Source organism: Akebia trifoliata, chromosome 3 (genome assembly GCF_017979445.1).
Source record: "Akebia trifoliata isolate Shusen 1 chromosome 3, ASM1797944v1, whole genome shotgun sequence".
NCBI classification, from domain to species: Eukaryota; Viridiplantae; Streptophyta; class Magnoliopsida; order Ranunculales; family Lardizabalaceae; genus Akebia; species Akebia trifoliata.
In genome coordinates this window covers 11820234-11833251 of record NC_141377.1, presented here as the reverse complement: position 1 = coordinate 11833251, position 13018 = coordinate 11820234, and the positions used below count along the sequence as shown (strand labels likewise).

Below are 13018 nucleotides of genomic sequence, written 5' to 3'. Positions count from 1 at the left end.
TTTAAACTAATATAATCATTGTCATTTTAGTCAAAAACCAAGAAAATTTCAGCCTGCAAACCTAGAATCACGAAGGTTAGTTTTCGAAATTACAAAAATATTCTTTTTACTATTTAATATTAAAAAATAACCCTTTAAAGAATGTTTTAAATTAAAGATAAGCCCTTATGATACATGTGCGTTTGCACATGCCACCTTCTAGTACTTTATAATGGGAATTTAGATACACTGACCTATTTGGATTAGATAATAAACAGATTCAAAACATTTAAAAAAAACAATTTGCCAAGATTAAAAGGGATGAGAAAGTAAATAATACCTCTTAAGATGCTTATTTCTCATTGCAACCCTATCTGCTGAGGCTCGGGAAAGTGCTTCTTTGGGGCTTGATGAAACCAGATCCTCATCAATGCTGAGCTTTGTCTTTAAATCTTCTGGCAATGCCTGTGGAATGATCAGATAAGTAATACATGGAAGCAAGAAAAGACAAGTTAAGTTTGAAAAGGTTTTCCATAAAATAACATACCATAACTTCATTTACAAGCTTTTCTAGCTGAATCTGTTCAATGTAAGTGCGAGGAACATATGAACCTTCCAAACCCAATTGCTCTCCCAAAAACTTTACGTATAAACGGTCCTTACCTTGTAACTTTTACAAAAATCAGTACAAAATTCCATGTTAGTGCTTAGCTAAAAGAACATATATAAGAAGCTAGGATGGGTAACCTTATGGTAACAAGAGTTGGCAATTAATCACTAATACGCAGCATTAAATTTCAACAAATTTCCATGAAATACACTGAAATATTTCCATTTCCACAATGTCCAACATCAAATTTAACTGATAGTTTTTTTTGCTCGGTATATCTCTTGATGGAAATCACTATTAAATTCGTGAAATAATTCACTGAATAGTGAACGTCAATCAAAGTAATCAAATTTTATATATACAAATACAAGAGCTCAGTGGAAATATTAAGATCAATAGTAATCTTCGACAGAAATATTCTATTCTGAAAAGAATATTCAAAGATAAATATATTGATAAGAACCTGTCAAAAAGTAGTGCTAAGACTAAAAATAACAAAACTAATAAATTGCTCATACAAAGGACTTCCAAAATGGTGCATTTTATACCATATAGAAGGATAGGTAATATATCGCATGGGGCCCAACTATTTTTCAGAGAGATTGTATGCTCACATGGGGGACCTTGATCAATCACTTTTGACAGGAACTTCAACTTCGTCAGTCCTTTTTTCCAGACTTTGTCGAAGAGAATGGCAATTTAGCTACAATTTTCTAATGCTTATCACCCAGAAGAATGTAAAAAAAAAAATTGAGGTAGCCAATTGAAGCCTTGTTAATTTGTTGTGTAGCCTAGTTGGATAGCACGTTTCACAGTGGGATGAGATTTCACTGCAAGACAAATTCACTTGTAACAGCTCGATTAACCATAGCACTGAAACCAAAATCAAATCAGTGGTACAAAACAATGTAAGACCAACATAGAAAAGAGCAAGTCTTTGAAGGAGGAGATTGTGTTATAATATTCTCAAGGGAACGGTTTGTGATGGGCACTTATGACAAATTAAGAAAGAAGAAAAGGGACCATTCAATATTCCAAGCAAATCAACAACAATGAATATGGTGTGTAGATACTAGATGCCTGGAACATTTAGCCGATATTCAATGTCTCAAACATATATCCTTATCATGGAGAGATTCTAGAGTTCAAAAATTCCACAGGTTCAAGAGTTTCCTAAGAAGAAAATAGAAGAGATGCACATATATTGGTTGCAAAGACATTGAAGATACATCGGGGATAAAAAAGGCAGCTTTTAGTGAAGTCGAAGAATTGTTTTGAGTTCAAAGAATACATGGGAGAATGAGGAAAAAAGACAACAATATGCTCAGCGATAGATTTAATGGCTTGACAAACTCAACGAGGTGGAGTTCTTTCCAATAGAGGATGATGATGCACTTGATGCCCACTACAAGTGTTGAACGGTATTGTTTGGAGGTCCAAATTATCAAAACTCATCGGGCCTAGACATCCCAAATTTGGAAAGCATAATTTTTAATTCTTTTTACCTAGAGATTTGTTTGGGGAGCCGGTCAGATGCACTTGAAAGCCCATTCAAAGATCTATGACATTTATTTCACGGATTTTGGGGAGATTCTAATGTTTTGGAAGTTGAAAACATATTGAAAGTTCTGTTATGGTAGGAAAACGAAAAAAAAATAATAATAATAATAATAAATAGTAGGGTAGTTAACTTCAATAGTGTAGAGACGCCGTAATAAGTTTGGGGGTATTTTGGACTTTATTATGCTTTATTATCAGAAAAAGATCTCAGATATACAATTTTTCATCATTGCTGAAATTTTATGAATGAAAACTTGGGTGGAGACTTACTCCATCCAGAGAAGTGATTTCTCTCTCAAATTCTTGTGCCGGAATCGTATTATTTTGATCTCCCTTATTACTGTTTTATTTTCCCTATTTTCTCATTGACTAAAACAATTTCCTAAACTTCAAATGAAAATTTCCTCAATATTTCTGTTATTTCCACAAAAAACAGTATTAATCTCCATATTGATCAAAATATTTATATTTCAAGACTAACCGAAATAGACATCGGGAAATCAAAATTTAATAACTTGCTAATACTAAAACATTATCAACAAGACTTACGCTGCAGTCCCTATTAGGTGGACCACAAAGACTATCTACCTATCGGAAATGTAAATTGCACACATATGAATGGGCAGCACTTACCATGCCGAAACTGTGTCCTGGATAGGAGATGTAGTAAAATAATAATAATAACAATAATAAATAAAAAAGTCACTCGTTTTTAGATGGACTTCTTTTCTGGACTGCTTCCCACATAATCTATTACAACTTAAAAAGAGCTCCATAAATGGATTACCAACCATCATTCAATCATGCCAACTATCCTTAAATTTCTCCCATTCATATAAGATCCTATGCCCTTAGTAGCACAAATTTACTCCCATGCAAAATTCGTTTTGCTCTTACTACCCATTAATAATCCCATGGTTCCGTCATGACCACCAATCCATAACTGTGAACATTTTATGTAGTTCTTGTGATTCTATAACCTAATAATTCAAAATCACCATGAAAATTTTAATTGAACGAGATAAATTCTACATTCCACTAAAAGAGAGATTAAACTCATAGATTTTTTCAAAGTGGGGGGCTTTTGAAGCTTCTCATCGAATTTTTTTGAAAACTTATTTATATATTTGATAGCAACCTCTAAATTAAAACGCTACTCCTATCACATAGTCATTGGAATCCAACTAAGTTAACCATTAGATGTATGCACAGCATAACAATATCACCACATTTCTTCCTAAAATGCAAATTAATTACTGAAAGAATAAAAGGGTATTTTAAATAGAATGTACATTAAAACCCGAAAGAAGAAGAAAATTTTTAGCCACATAGGCTCCAACAATTCACATAAGTACAATAGAGGTAATATGATGGTGTAATACCTGAACATAATGACGATTCAGTTGTTCTAACCAATCAATTTTCACACACACCCTATCATCGGAGAAGACATGGCTGCTTCTTTTGAGGATGGCTGCTATGGTGTACCCCAAAGCCATAAGCCCACCGAGAAGGCGTACACTGACTTCAAAAGTGATTCTTGGTGATATGATGAATGGACTATCTGTAACCCATTCCTGAAATTGACAAGTGTCTGAAGAGATGAAATTTCATTCATAAATAGCTAGTGAATTCCAATAGCCAAACAGATCCATAACAAAATAAAGACCGCACAAATACTAGATAATCAAGCAAAAAATGAAAATAATTAAATACTCTAGTTCTCTCTTTGAAGTAGTTACAAAACCAATTTTGGAGTACATATTGGACCTACTAGGAACAAAAGAAGTTTTCACTATAATTACCAAGAAAACTGTTTCCATACATAGGTGCTTTATGCATCAGTAGTTTGCATTGCTTCTCAGCCTGACTAAAATGATTTTCCTAACATTACATGAACGATGATATGTTAAAGAGATTATAATCATGTCTAAGATGAATTTGAGCATGCTAGACAACAGAAAGGTGCAATCTAAAGAATTTGCAAAGAGAAGGAAGTACATGGAAAAGATTATGCAACAAGGATATTTCATTTTTCGAAAGGTATTACTTGCAGGCTATAACATGCTGTCATGTTTAGTAGAACAAATTTCTATAAAAAAAATAGTTCTGTTGTTTCTTATATAATATTATGTGTACACATCATACATACATGAGTATGCATGTGTTTGCATATATTGGTATGTATATACTAAATATAACACAGACTGATTTACAAACTTATGGGAAGAGATGAACTTTAAACAAAAAAAAAAGTAACTTATTTGGCATAGGATTTCTTCTGTCAATCAGTGAAAATGAATTTCATTGAACCATCTAAGGGTTGATGAGATGGCCAAGGCCATTCCTCAAGAAGTGGAGGTCTTGGGTTCAAATCCCCCCTCAGGGACTGCCCTCAAGGATCCCAAAAATTACCTGGTGCGTGTGGGGGGGAGGGGAGTGCACGTGCCCCAAGAATTATTTCGGTAAATTTTTGTAGCTTATGCAAGTTGGATGGGGAATCTATGAACCATATTCCACTTCATTGAGAGTACGCTTCTGGGGTTTGGTTCCACTTCTTTTACTTATTCGGATTGTTAGGGTGCATGATGTGGTCTATCAAGATTGTATTTGAGGGTTGGTCTCAGTGGGGAGTGGGTTTTGTAGCGTTTAAGAGGAAGTTGTGGTCCATTCTTCCCTATGCCATTTGTTGGGGCTTGTAGTGTGTTAGAAATGAAAGGATTTTCGATAATAAGAAGCATTAAGTTCACAAGGTGACGATTGAAATTCTAGGCCTTCTATTTTATTGGATCTCGGTGTACATTGAAGCGAGAGAGATTTATTTTGAAGACCTCTTGGGGAGGTGGGATTGGGTTTGTAATCTTATCAGTAGCCCGTAATTGTGTTTGTTTTTGTTTTTTGGTTTCTTGTTGTCTTTGTTTTGTTTACTTTGTACTCGCTTTGGGATTTTAGGTCACCTCGATCGCTTCCGTTAATAAATTTCTTTTTAATCATCAAAAAAAAAAAAAAAACACAAGATGACTCCCCAAGATTTTTTATTAAGATTTCATCCCTACCCGCCAACACACAATCCCTTAGGGTTCTCTCCAGCCAAATCATGTTATCAATGGTGATAGGGATCCTACTTTAAAATCTTGGGCCTCTCTATATTATTTCAATAGCTTTGCACTTACCACCATCCATTCTTTCCACCGAAAAGTGCTGCACAGCTACAACTTTCCAGCTATTGGGCAGGTTGTGGCTAGCCCAAGCCCAACATAAAAATAAAGCACCTGAGTTATTTTGTTCATTTAAAAAAAAATTGTGATGTGCATATTGGAAATATTATAATAGATAGTTAGTTCTAGTTTGATTTATATGGTTTTATTTCTGTTATTCTTTCTATGTAAGGGAATTTATGTCCATTCCCTTTTTATGGGTTATTAATATTTACCAAGCTCTCATTATGAGATTTGATTTTCTCTTCTAAAATTCTTCTTGGTATCAGAGCCGAAAAACCTTTGACTCTCCATCCTCGTTTCTCCTTCAAATTCTTTTTTTCTCATTAATCCCACTACACTCACCTAGTAGTAGCCTAATCTAGAGTTTCTCCCCTTCGGGGCCTCTTTTCTTTTTTGATTTATACTTTCTTAATCGCATGTTGCGATAGAGATTTCATTATTTTTTCACATGCTGCAATAGAGTTTTGTGCTGTGATTTTTTACTCTACGTTGGGGTTTTTTTTTTCTTTGCTATCAAACCCTGTGTTATTAGGTAAACTTCGATCAAAGCCACTGGATCTGATCTGCCTTACGATAGCAACAGCCAACAACAATGTGTTGTTGTGCATATTTTGATCAGACCTAAAGGCCCTAAACAGATCTGCGACATCAACAAACAGAGGTTGGGAAACTTACGATCAATTTATGTGCCTTACACATCTCTTCGATCAGATCTACAGGCTTGGAACAGCCCTGCAATCAACCTACAACCCTTGAATAAACCAGCGATAGTAGCAACCATCGATTAGGAGTCTTGTAATCAGACCTGTTGCCCTAAAACAACCTTTCGATCAGATCTACAGGCTTGGAACAGCCCTGCGATCAACCTACAAGCCTTGAATAGACCTGCGACAGCAGCAACCATTGATTAACAGCCCTGCGATCAGCCTACAAGCCTTGAATAGACCTGCAATAGCAACAGCCATTGATTAACAGCCCTGCGATCAGACCTACAGGCTTTGAACAGCCCTACAATTAGATTCCAAGCCTCAAACAGCCCTACGACAGCAACAATCAGTGGTTGGGAGACTTGTGATCAGCCTATAGCCTCTCTATTGCCTTGCGATCTGTTCTACAGTAATTCTAAGGTTGTCTCTGTGACCAACGATAACCAATGGAGCCAGCAATAGAAAAAAAAATTTAGTGACTATCTTCAATAGAAACAGTACGAAATATATGTTCTTTGACCTTGCTGGAGCCTTGACAGCAATAGAAATTTTTTTTTGTGTGACTATCTTCAACAACAAGGGACTTCGATAGCAATATATTGTGATTTTTTCTGGTGTTGCCAACAACAATCAGTAGGATTATTTGGCATTCGACAGTACTTATACGGGATATCTCCCTTCAATCCAAATTTTCTATCTATTCATAGTGTATAATGACCTCGACTCACGCAACTAAGGACTCTACCACCACTTTTGGGGCTAATTTCTCTGTCCAGTGTATCACCAATGCTCTACTAGATGGTCGTAACTTTCAGAGTTGGTCCCAATCTATACGACTTTATTTGGGTAGTCGAGGAAAATCTGGTTGGCTGTTAGGCAGTATTCCTAAGCCACTCCCCACTGATCCCAAATTTGAACAATGGGAAATCGATAATTGTCCTATTCTTGGTTGGTTATTCAATTCCATGGAGCAACGCATCTACATTATGTTTATGTATCATGAGACTGTCTCCTCTTTGTGGTCAGCTCTCACTCAGACATATGCACATGCTCGCAATGACTCCAGGATTTATGAACTTTACCAGGATATTGCTCAAGCTACCCAACGAAATCAGAGTGTTGCAGATTATTTTGAATTCCTTCAGTCCCATTGGGAGGAGCTCTCGCACTATGACTTTATGGCTGAGTTATCTGTAGAGGCAGCTGGGCATGTGGTCAAGAGAATTGCTCGACATCAAACATACTAGTTCCTCACGGGTCTACGCCCTAAGTTTGAGGCATTGCGGACCCAAATCCTTAATACCACTCCTCTACCTTCATTATTTGAGACATTTGCGACTATTGATAGCGATGAGCGTCGTCGCCATGTCATTCCCTCTCAAACTCAGTCTTCTGTCACTATCTCCGCTCCAGATACAGATCAGATGGCTCTTGCATCCAATTCGGGTTATTCTAATTCCCGTACTCAAGGATCCGAGAATCAAGGTCATGGGAGCCGTGGGTGTGGTAAAGGAAGTGGTCTTACATGTAGTCATCGTGAGAAGATTGGCCATGGGAAGGCCCGTTGTTTTCAACTCTATCCTCACTTGTTGAGATCTTCTGGGGGGCAGCCCTGTGCCACTGTTGTGGAATCAACCTCTCTTGATCATGCTTCTCTTGGTACTATTGATTTGCAACACCTTTAGACACAAATTACATCTATTGTACGAGATCAACTCCAGGCTCAGACTCCCTCATCCTCAACAGTCGCATCTGTTACCACTCCTCTAGGTACCTCTTATGCATTTTATGCCACTCAGTCTGGTTCTGCTCCTCTAACCTGGTTCATTGATTTTAGTGCCTCTGATCACATGACCGGTGAGTCTAATCATTTTATTTCTTCTATTTTTCCTACTACTCATAAGGAGGTTCGTCTTGCTGATGGGTTTCTTACCCCTGTTCACAGTTAGGGTAATATATCTCTAACCCCTGACTTTTCTCTTGATTCTGTTCTCCATGTTCCACACTTATCTCTTAACATTATGTCTGTGAGTAGTATTACAAAATCGCTCAATTGTTCTGTAACATTTTTTCTTACTCACTGTGTCTTTCAGGACCTGACTTCGAGAAGGATTTTTGACAAGGGATATGAGAGGGATGGGCTGTACCTGTTTGAAGTTCCACCTACTGCTGCCCCAGCTTCCGTGTTCCCACTCATTAGAAATCATACTTTTTCTTTTCAAACTTTAGACTTATGGCATGCTCGCTTAGGACATGCTAATTTTTAGCACTTATGTTCATTATTTCCTACTTTAAAATAATCTTGTAGTGGACACAAATTTCAGTGCTCTATATGTGAGCTTTCTAAACACACACGTACCTCTTATATTCCTCGCATGCATAGAGTTAATGTTATTTTTGATTTGGTTCATTCTAATGTGTGGGGGCCTTCCCCTGTTACTGCTTTTAATGGTCATAGATATTATGTTACATTTATTGATGACTATTCTCGTTGTACTTGGGTTTATTTAATGCGTTCTCACTCTGAGGTACTACCTATTTTTGTTAATTTCCTTAAAATAATTCAAACTCAATACAACATTACCGTCAAATCTCTTCGAACAGATAATGGTGGGGAATATATTTCCAATGGGATTCGCTCCCATCTCCATGAGCGTGGTATGCTTCATCAATTAACCTGTCCCTACACTCCTGAGCAAAATGGGGTGGCGGAATGTAAGAATCGCCATCTCATGAACATCATCCGTTGCCTTCTGCGAGGGATGCATGTTCCCAAGTCATATTGGAATATGGCAGTTCTTACTGCTGCTTTCCTCCTGAATCGTGTTCCGAGCCGCACTTTAGGGGGACAGGTGCCTCTTCATGTTCTTCAACCTGATAGCACTCTCTTCCCTATTACACCTAGAGTTTTTGGGTGTACTTGTTTTGTTCAGGATAGAACTCCTCATCGCACCAAACTAGATGATAAAGCTACCCATTGTGTCTTCTTGGGTTACTCTTCTATGTCAAAGGGGTATTGGTGCTTTGATCCCCTCTCTCATCGTATTATTCATTCCATGGATGTCACTTTTTTTGAAAATGTTCCATATTTTCATACTTCATCTTCTTTGCAGGACTCTTCTCCTTTACAGGATTCTTCTCCAATAGTGCTACCATCTCCAGTTTTCTCTCCATCTTCATTTTCGCCGCCGCCACTGCAAGTTTACTCTCGTCGCCCTCCCCCCTCTCAGACTTTGCCAACCTCCTCCTTGGATTCAGGTATATCTCCTTCTACATTAACGCCTGTTCCTTCTATTTCTAACTCTCACTTACCTATTGCACTTCGCAAAGGTAAGTGAGAGTGTGTTACTTATCACCCTATCGCCCAGTATGTTTCTTATCAGAGTTTTTCTCCTTCCTATCGAGCCTATCTTGTCACCACAGACTCTATTCGGGTTCCTCGATCTGTATCTGAGGCTTTACGTGATCCTATGTGGACTAGAGCTATGACTACTGAGATGGATGCATTGCAGAAGAATCACACATGGGATCTTCCTTCTCTTCCTTCTAGGAAGCGAACTGTTGGTTGTAAATGGGTTTTCACAGTCAAGTATCTCGTAGATGGTACTGTTGATCGCTACAAGGCTCGACTCGTCGCTAAGGGATTTACGCAGACTCCAAGAAAGGACTTTGGAGCCACATTTGCCCCTGTAGCCAAACTGTCTACTGTTCGTTTACTTATCTCTTTAGCTGCCTATCATTCATGACCTCTTCACCAGCTTGATGTGAAGAATGCCTTTCTAAATGGTGATCTGACAAAGGTCATTTATATGGATCCCCCTCCCGGATTTCGTCTTCAGGGGGAGTATTCTGGGAAAGTATGTCGCCTTCTTAAATCTCTGTATGGCCTAAAGCAATCTCCGCGAGCCTGGTTCCAGCGTTTCTCTAAGGTCATTTTATCTATGGGATTTTTCAAATGCCACTCTGACCATACTTGCTTTATTCGACGAGGAGTAGATGGCCGCAATACCATTGTCTTGGTTTATGTAGATGATATTATAGTAACTGGAGATGATACACAGTGGATTGACAAGGTTAAGAGGCAGTGGGGTAGTGCATTTGAGGTTAAGGACTTAGGTCCCCTCAAGTACTTTTTAGGGTTAGAGATAGCGCGCTCACGCCGTGGTATTTCGTTATCTCAACATAAATACACATTGGATCTTCTTCAGGATACTGGTATGCTTGGTTGTCGTCCTGTCTCTTCCTCAATGGATCAGAATCATCGCCTTCATGCTGAATCTGGGGAACTTTTATCTGATCCCTCATCTTACCAGAGACTCGTAGGCCGTTTGATTTATCTAACTAACACTAGACCAGATTTGACCTTTGCAGTTAGTGTAGTCAGTCAGTTTATGCATGCTCCGCGTACCTCTCATCTTGATGCCGTATATCGTATCCTTCGCTACTTGAAGTCTCGTCCGGGTCTAGGCTTATTTTATTCATCTACTGCTCAGCCACATCTGTCATGTTTCACTGATGCCGATTATGCGGGTTCTCTTACAGATAGGAGATCTACATCTAGTTTCTGTACTTTCTATGGCGGTAATCTTATCTCGTGGAAAAGTAAAATAGAGTGTGGTTTCTCATTCCTCTGCTGAAGCTGAGTATCGTGCTATGGCCCTTAGCACATGTGAGATTATTTGGCTTAGATCTTTGCTAACAGAGTTGGGATTTCCTACTGTTGGTTCCTCCTCACTGTTCTATGACAACAAGTCTGCTATCATGCTTGCATCTGACTCAGTCCTTCACGAAATAACTAAGCACATTGAGGTTGATATTCACTTTCTCAGGGAGAAAGTTCGATTTGGTGTACTTAAGACAATCTTTATTTCTTCTTCAGATCAACTAGCCGATATGCTTACAAAGCCTGTTGGACCTTCTGTCACAACCTCTCATCTCACCAAGCTGGGCCTAGTTGATATATTTGCCACAGCTTGAGGGGGAGTATTGGAAATATTAGAATAGATAGTTAGTTCTAATTTGATTTATATGATTTTATTTCTGTTATTCTTTCTATGTAAGGGCATTTATGTCCATTCCCTTCTTATGGGTTATAAATATTTACCAAGCTCTCATTATGAGATTTGATTTTCTCTTCTAAAATTCTTCTGTGCATTCATGGTTTAATATTTCGTTTTGTTTCATAATGTTTTGTACGAAACATTTCTGATTTTTAGCTTGCCAAGACGAAACAACATCCTAATAAAAAAATATCAAAGTTGCTATCATTTTCGTATGTTTTTTTTTTATGATCTACAAGAGTTATTTAGAGGAGAAAACCAGATAAAAAGAGGGGGGAGGTCTACAGATCTACAAGAGTGATCTAAAACAAGAAAAAGAGAGAGGTACTTGGGTGGCTAATCATCAAGTTTGTACTGGATCGACATCAGATCATTTCTTTTCGCTTGCCTTCTTCTTCGTCTTCTCGTCTTTTGTTTTTTTTTTTCTTTTTTAGTATTCTGCGTTTCATCTTCTCTTAAAAAGATGACTTTTCCTCATCAAAGAAAGGAGGTTTTAACATGATGCCCTTGATCTTGGTCTAATCTAGAAGACTGAGTCATTTAGACCAGCTCCACATGTTTTTATAAATATTAGATACACCCGTGTTTTTAAGCTGATGAAATGCCCCATCACCATAGTCTATTGTGAAAGATATTCTTTATTTTAATGTTATTAATGTTTTGATTTTTTCAAAAGTTTCAGGGAATATTTCGTAATGTTTCAGGAAAGTTTCAGTATCATTTCAATTTTTCAAAAAACCGAAACATCGGCACGAAACAAAATTTTAAACCATGTGTACATTTAAATATTTTAGTACACAAATTCTCTATTGTTAAGTATTTCTTATATATAGTTAATTGTTGTTATGAAATAATAAAAGAAATTATACGGCACTAATATAGCATGAACGGTATATAATTTTTTACTCTGTACCAACATGTCTTTATATTGAGAGTCAAAGCCTCAATGTGAGATTTTGACATCTACATTGTACAACTTATTATTATCTGAGTTAGATAAGAATGGTCTTTCACGAATAATTACGAGGATTCATCAGTTCCTGGCTAAAAAGTATCTCATTCTACTTATAAAAGATCGGGAATAGCAGTGAATTGGGTAATGATTCTAGGTTGGGCTTCACATATTTCAGTATAGTGTTGTGAGGTGTGACATGTTGCAAGATCATTGTTGTCATATGTGATGGCATATGCTAAAATTATCCATTAGGCTCACATATGGTAATACTACATACATTATCACATACTATCCCAACGGTCATAATTTTGACTGTTGGAGAGAAACTATTTTTTTGTAATTGTTCTGTTAGAATAGTGTGTTTAATAATAATTGTGGTGTGTAAGTAGGAGGGCATTAGTGTCTTTTCACATTCTTTTATGTTATTATAAATAGAATAGAGAAGGTTGAACCCTATTTGGTTCGTCTCCTCCTTTCCCAGCTCTTCTCTCTTCTTTTCCTCCTCTTCTTCCTTATTTTACATGGTATCAGAGCACCTCTGAATCTGATCCATTTTTCTGCACTTTCCTTCATCAATCTTTCTTCTTTATTCTCCATTTTTCATTCTTTTTCTTCTAAAGATTGATCTAAGTTTTTAGAGAAACCCTAAAAAAGGGTTAAAGGCTGCTTCGGCCCCCTTTGCTGTGTTCTTGGAGAGCTTCTATCTTCTTCTTCTCTGCAGGCTGTCTATTGAATGTAGAAGGTATAACAGGCTGTCTATGTGCTGTTTTTATTTGATGAAGTGTTCTATCGGGCTCGATTAGTGAGTTATTCATACGTGATCTGAATCTACTGCTAGGTGTGAGTTTGGACGTGATCTAAATTCGTTTTTGGAAGTGTTTTTCTCTTACTTTTGTGGCCGATAGAGGTTTTTTTTTTTTTTTGTT

General features: G+C 37.3%; 1 protein-coding gene across 3 annotated transcripts in view; it reads right to left on the bottom strand.

The window, feature by feature from the left end:
- LOC147405996 (inorganic pyrophosphatase TTM2-like) overlaps positions 1 to 13018 on the bottom strand; it is a 29181-nt gene that overhangs the window by 2811 nt on the left and 13352 nt on the right. For all 3 annotated transcript variants that reach the window (XM_086433910.1, XM_086433909.1, XM_086433908.1), the window contains exons 7-9: positions 3532 to 3726; positions 527 to 649; positions 320 to 444 (exon numbers count right to left, since the gene is read on the bottom strand). In XM_086433910.1, the coding sequence (XP_086290036.1) occupies positions 320 to 444; positions 527 to 649; positions 3532 to 3726 (443 nt within the window). The remainder of the gene's footprint in view (positions 1 to 319; positions 445 to 526; positions 650 to 3531; positions 3727 to 13018) is intronic.